This window comes from Passer montanus, unplaced genomic scaffold, assembly GCF_014805655.1.
Source record: "Passer montanus isolate IOZ18808 unplaced genomic scaffold, ASM1480565v1 scaffold1310, whole genome shotgun sequence".
Classification (NCBI taxonomy): domain Eukaryota; kingdom Metazoa; phylum Chordata; class Aves; order Passeriformes; family Passeridae; genus Passer; species Passer montanus.
The window spans coordinates 1-5,516 of NW_024359945.1; the positions used below are offsets into that span (position 1 = coordinate 1).

At 69.4% G+C, this 5,516-nt stretch overlaps 1 protein-coding gene across 1 annotated transcript; it reads left to right on the forward strand.

Moving 5' to 3' along the window:
• Nucleotides 1–750: 750 nt before the first annotated feature.
• LOC120497601 (methanethiol oxidase-like) lies at nucleotides 751–5,495 on the forward strand. Its single transcript, XM_039699322.1, has 9 exons — nucleotides 751–995; nucleotides 1,363–1,551; nucleotides 1,682–1,802; nucleotides 1,913–2,095; nucleotides 3,152–3,337; nucleotides 3,668–3,789; nucleotides 3,875–3,967; nucleotides 4,415–4,533; nucleotides 4,919–5,495. Exons 1-9 carry the CDS (start codon nucleotides 792–794, stop codon nucleotides 5,079–5,081), a joined length of 1,380 nt encoding a protein of 459 aa, XP_039555256.1. The 5' UTR covers nucleotides 751–791; the 3' UTR covers nucleotides 5,082–5,495.
• Nucleotides 5,496–5,516: the final 21 nt, after the last annotated feature.

Sequence of the window (5,516 nt, forward strand, 5' to 3'; positions counted from 1 at the left end):
GGCTCGGCCCGGGGCCGCGGGGATGGCCCGGGCACGGCTGGGCACGGGTGCCTCGGTGCCCGGGCACGAGGACGGAGCTGGGCCCGAGCTCTGCCCCCGGGGCCGCTGCTCCCGGAGCTCCTGCGGGGCCTTGGGGGCTCCGGGGGGCGCTGCCCTGCCCCGGGGCCCGGGATGCAGAGGGATTGTCCCTGCTGGACTCCCAGCCTGTCCCGGCTCAGTGACAGCTCTGTCCCCGTCCTGGGCCCGGCTCAGTGGCAGCTCTGTCCCGGTCCTGTCCCGGCTCAGTGGCAGCTCTGTCCCCGTGCCGTGCGGGCTCTGTCCCGTGCCCGCGGTGGGCAGGGGTCCCCGCGCTGTCCCCAGGTGTCCCCAGCAGGGCTCGGCTGTGGCCAGGGTCCCTGTCCCGGAGCCGGGCGGTGGCAGCGCCGCCCCGAGCGCTCGCCGCGGGTGCCCGGGGAGGGCCGGGGGGGCCCCGGAGTGGCCCCGGGGGTGGCGGGGCTGGCAGGGACCCTGTGCAGCGGGCTCGGGCCGGGGCCGGGCTGACGGGGTCCCCTCTGCTCCCCAGACAGATGCAGAGCTCCGTGCTACGAGTACCCCGCGTGCCCCGACGTGCTGAAAGGCGAGTGCTGCCCGCGGGGCTGGGCCGGGCCGGGGGGTGCTGGGGCTCTTTGGGGTGCCCCGAGCTCAGAGTCCGTGCTGAGCCCCTTTCCCCGAAGTGCCGGAGGTTCCTCCTGGCTGTTCCCGGGCCGGGAGCGGCGCCGGGGGCAGCTGGGGGGAATGGCAGCGCCCCGAAAATGGGGGCGGTGATTTGGGAGAGCTGCCCCGAGCTGTCCCCGTCCCGCTCGGGGCTTCCCGGCGCGGTTCGAGCCGCTTTTGTGTCCCCAGCGCCGAGGGAGGAGGTGGCCTACGTGACCTGCACCTACAGGTCCACCTGCATCGAGCAGCCCGATTTCCTGGCCACCGTGGACCTGAACCCGCGCTCCTGCACCTACGGCCAGGTAGCGGGCCCTGCCGGGCTCCGGGGGCGGGACCGAGCCGGGGCTGCGGCCCCCGAGCGCTCCGGGGCCGCGCGGGGAGCTCTTTGTGCCCGGGGAACCGAGGGAAGCCTTTGCCACTCTGTCCCCTCTGCTCCCGGCCGCTCCTGGGGCTCCCCAATCCCCGGGGCCGCTCCCGTTCCCTCCCGGGGCTCCCCAATCCCCGGGGCCCCTCTCGGGGCTCCCCAGTCCCCGGGGCCGCTCCCGTTCCCTCCCGGGGCTCCCCAATCCCCGGGGCCCCTCTCGGGGCTCCCCAGGCCCCGGGGCCGCCCCCCGGGCTGTCCCGGCTCGGCTCGGCTCGGCCCGGGCTGACTGCCTTGGCCGTGCCCAGGTGATCCACCGGCTGCCCATGCCCAACCTCAAGGACGAGCTGCACTGCGCGGGCTGGGGCCCCGCCTGCGGCTGCTTCGACAGCGGCGCCGCGGCCAAAAGGAGCAAGCTGGTGCTGCCCGGCCTCATCTCCTCCCGCATCTACGTGGTGGATGTGGGCTCGCAGTGCCGGGCGCCGCGCATCTGCAAGGTACGGCCGGGGCAGCCCGGGAGGGAGCCCGGAGGGAGGGAGGGAGGGAGGATGGAGCCTGGGCTGGATCCTGCGCTGCCGGGAAAGGCGCCCGGCAGGCGGAGGCTGAAAGCGGCGCCGCTTTTTGCAGATGATCGAGCCCGTGGATGTGTTCTGGAAGTGCAACAAGGGCTACCTGGCTGTCACCCACCCCCTGCCCAACGGGGACGTGCTGGTGGCCAACATGGGCGACCCCGCTGGCAACGGCAAAGGTGAATTTTCCCACCGGGATTCCCATTGCCCTGCCCACACTCCCACCCCGGGGTCCCGCTGGGAACTCGGCAGCCTGGCTTTGGCACTGCCCGTCCCTCGTGTGTCCCAGGTGGCTTCGTGGTGCTGGACGGAGAGACCTTCGAGCTGAAGGGCAACTGGGAGAGCGAGTGTGAGGCTCCCCCGACCGGCTACGACTTCTGGTACCAGGCCCGGCACAACGTCCTGGTCAGCTCGGCCGGGCTGGTGCCCAAGGTGGCCGGGCGTGGCTTCAACCCCGATGACCTCAAGAAAGGTGGGGACAGGCGGGTGGCTGAGGAGGGGCAGGCTGGGACCCCAGGTAGGCAGGGCCGGGCTGCTCCCAAATCCTGCATTTCCCTGTGCTCTCCCAAATCCTGCATTTTCCTGTGGCTCCCAAATCCTGCATTTCCCTGTGCTCTCCCAAATCCTGCATTTCCCCGTGCTCTCCCAAATCCTGCATTTCCCCGTGCTCTCCCAAATCCTGCATTTCCCTGTGCTCTCCCAAATCCTGCATTTCCCTGTTCCCTCTCCCTAGTTCCTGCATTTCCCAGTTCCTGCATTTCCCCGTGCTCTCCCAAATCCTGCATTTTCCTGTGGCTCCCAAATCCTGCATTTCCCTGTGCTCTCCCAAATCCTGCATTTCCCTGTGCTCTCCCAAATCCTGCATTTCCCTGTGCTCTCCCAAATCCTGCATTTCCCTGTGCTCTCCCCAAATCCTGCATTTCCCTGTTCCCTCTCCTCAGTTCCTGCATTTCCCACTCCCTCCATTTCCCAGTTCCCTTCATTTCCCATTTCCCAGTTCCCTCGCCCCAGTTCCTCCATTTCCCATTTCCCAGTCCCTGCATTTCCCAGTCCCTGTATTACCCAGTCCCTGCATTTCCCAGTCCCTCAACTCCCCTCTCCCCAGTCCCTGCATTTCCCAGTTCCTGCATTTCCCAGTTCCCTGCATTTCCCTGTTCCCTCTCCCTAGTTCCTGCATTTCCCAGTTCCCTGCATTTCCCTGTTCCCTCTCCCCAGTCCCTGCATTTCCCATTTCCCGGTTCCCTTTCAGTTCCTGCATTTCCCAGTTCCTGCATTTCCCAGTTCCCATTTCCCAGTTCCCTCCATTTCCCATTTCCCAGTGCCTGGAATTCCCATTTCCCTCTCCCCAGTCCCTGCATTTCCCAGTCCCTCAACTTCCCTCTCCCCAGTCCCTGCATTTCCCATTTCCCGGTTCCCTTTCCCAGCTGGGTCCCGGCCGCTGCCCTTCCCGTGCCCGTGCCCGGCAGGAGCCCCGCGGGGAGCGCTCGCTGTCCGGGCCGGCCCCGAGCCTTTCCCCCGTGTCCCGCAGGGGTCTTCGGCCGCCGCCTGAACGTGTGGAACCTGTCGTGCCGCAGCCTCACGCAGTGCTTCGACCTGGGCGAGGATTCCCTGCCGCTGAGCGTGCGCTTCCTGCACAGCGCCGAGGCCGCCGAGGGCTACGTGGGCTGTGCCCTGAGCGGGGCCATCTTCCGCCTCTACCGATCCTGCGAGGCGAGTGCGAGCCCGGGGCAGCGGGGCAGGGGCAGCGTGGTGAGCCCATCGTGCCCGGCTCGGCTCGGCTCGGCTCGGCTCGGGGGCAGCGCGGTGAGCCCGTCGTGCCCGGCCCCTGCAGCGGGCACAGCCTGCGGGGTGACCCCAGAGCCCGGCCGGTAACCCCAGAGCTGGCTGGTGACCCCAGAGCCTGCGGGGTGACCCCGAATCTTGCCTGAGCCCAACTCCTGCCTGAGCCCACAGTCCCGGTCCCTGCCCCAAAGCCCGGCTCAGCCCAGCCCCGTGTGCCGGGCCCGGCTCTGCCCGCGGCCCTGAGCCCCGGCTCTGCCCGCAGCCTTCATCGCCGACCTGGTCATCAGCCCGGACGACCGGTTCCTGTTCGTGTGCAACTGGCTGCACGGGGACATCCGGCAGTACGAGCTGGCCAGGAACTGCAAGCCGCGGCTGGTGGGGCAGGTGAGGGGCAGCCCCGGGCCGGGGGCCCAAGCGGGGCCGGGGGGCCGGGCCGGGGAACGCTCGTGTGCCAGCGCCGCCCTTGCAGGTGTTCGTGGGGGGCAGCATCCTGCGAGGGGGCCCCGTGACCGTGTGCCGGGACGAGGAGCTCAAGTGCCAGCCCGAGCCGCTGGTGGTCAAGGTGAGCGGGGACAGGGGGACAGTGAGTGTGAGAGTGAGTGTGAGTGTGTGTGTGCTCACCTGAGCGTGAGCCTGCTCTCACTGCCCCTGGGATCCAGCCCTAGGTCCCCAGTAACCCCACTCCCAGTTCTCCCAGTGCCACCAGCCCCTGTGTCCCAGTGCTCCCAGTACCCCCAGTGCCCCCAGTCTGTGTGTCCCAGTGTTCCCAGTGCCCCCAGTCCGTGTGTCCCCGTGCCACCGGTGCTTCCAGTGCCCCCAGTTCCCAGTGCCACCAGCCCCTGTGTCCCAGCGCTCCCAGTACGCCCAGTTCCCCCAGTCCGTGTGTCCCAGTGCCACAGTGCCCCCAGTCCCCGTGCTCCCAGTGCCCCCAGTCCGTGTGTCCCAGTGCCCCCAGTCCGTGTGTCCCCGTGCCCCAGCGCCCCCAGTAACCCCAGTCCGTGTGTCCCAGTGCAAGCGCGTGTACGGCGGCCCCGCCTCGCTGCAGCTGAGCCTGGACGGGAAGCGGCTCTACGTGACCAACTCCTTCTACAGCACCTGGGACCGGCAGTTCTACCCCAGCCTGCTCAAGTGAGCCGCTCCCGGCTGCCAAAGGCTCCCGGGCCGGGCGGGCGAGGGGAGGGGGCCGCCACCCCGCCGGGGCTCCCGGAGCCGCTCCCGGCCGGGGGGATCGAGCGGAGCCCGGCTGAGCTCGGCCCAAGGGGGCCCGGCCTGAGCCCAGCCAGGGGGGCTGGGGAGGGGGAACCGAGCCCGAGCCCCTCCTGCCCCTGGGTCTGTCCTGTCCCGAGGGACTGGGGACCCAAAGCTGTCCCCGAGCCCATCCTGAGGGAACTGGGGACCCAAAGCTGCCCCCGAGCCCATCCTGTCCCCTCCATGGGAACTGGGGACCCCTCCCCGAGCAGCTCGGGGCGCCCGGGGGTCGCTGTCCCCTGCAGCCCGTGCTGTCCCCGCGCAGGGAGGGCTCGGTGATGCTGCAGCTCGACGTGGACACGGACAAGGGCGGCCTGGCCGTGAACAAGAACTTCCTGGTGGATTTCGGCAAGGAGCCCCACGGGCCGTGCCTGGCGCACGAGATTCGCTTCCCCGGCGGCGACGCCAAATCCGTGACCCTGCCCTGAGCCAGCCCGGCAGCGCCGCGGGACCCGGGGCTGTGGAGTGCCCTGGGGGATGGCATTGGGACTTTGGGGTGCCCCGGGTGACGGGATTGGGGATTTGGGGTGCCCCGGGTGACGGCATTGGGGGGGATTGGGGTTTTGGGGTGCCCTGGGTGATGGTTTTGGGGGGGATCAGGGCTTTAGGGTCCCCTGGCTGATGGGACCAGGACTGTGGGGTGCCCTGGGTGATGGGATTGGGACTTTGGGGTGGCCTGAGTGATGGGATTGGGGGGTTTGGAGTTTTGGGGTCCCCTGGCTGATGGGATCGGGGCTTTGGGGTGCCCCGGGTGATTCGGGGCTTAAGGATCCCACGGGGGATTCCTGCTTTGGGGTCCCCTCGGGTGATTTCAGGGTTCGGGATCCCCCGGGCCATTCCCGGCCATCCCTGCCCTGTCCCCA

What these genes read in the sequence shown, in the direction of transcription:
- LOC120497601 (XM_039699322.1), top strand. Translation starts at nt 792, where the DNA reads ATGGGGGCGGTGATTTGGGAGAGCTGCCCCGAGCTGTCCCCGTCCCGC. An exon ending in CCCCGCTGGCAACGGCAAAG is followed by an intron (nt 1,803 to 1,912) that starts GTGAATTTTCCC and finishes CGTGTGTCCCAG; the next exon opens with GTGGCTTCGTGGTGCTGGAC. An exon ending in TTCTACCCCAGCCTGCTCAA is followed by an intron (nt 4,534 to 4,918) that starts GTGAGCCGCTCC and finishes GTCCCCGCGCAG; the next exon opens with GGAGGGCTCGGTGATGCTGC.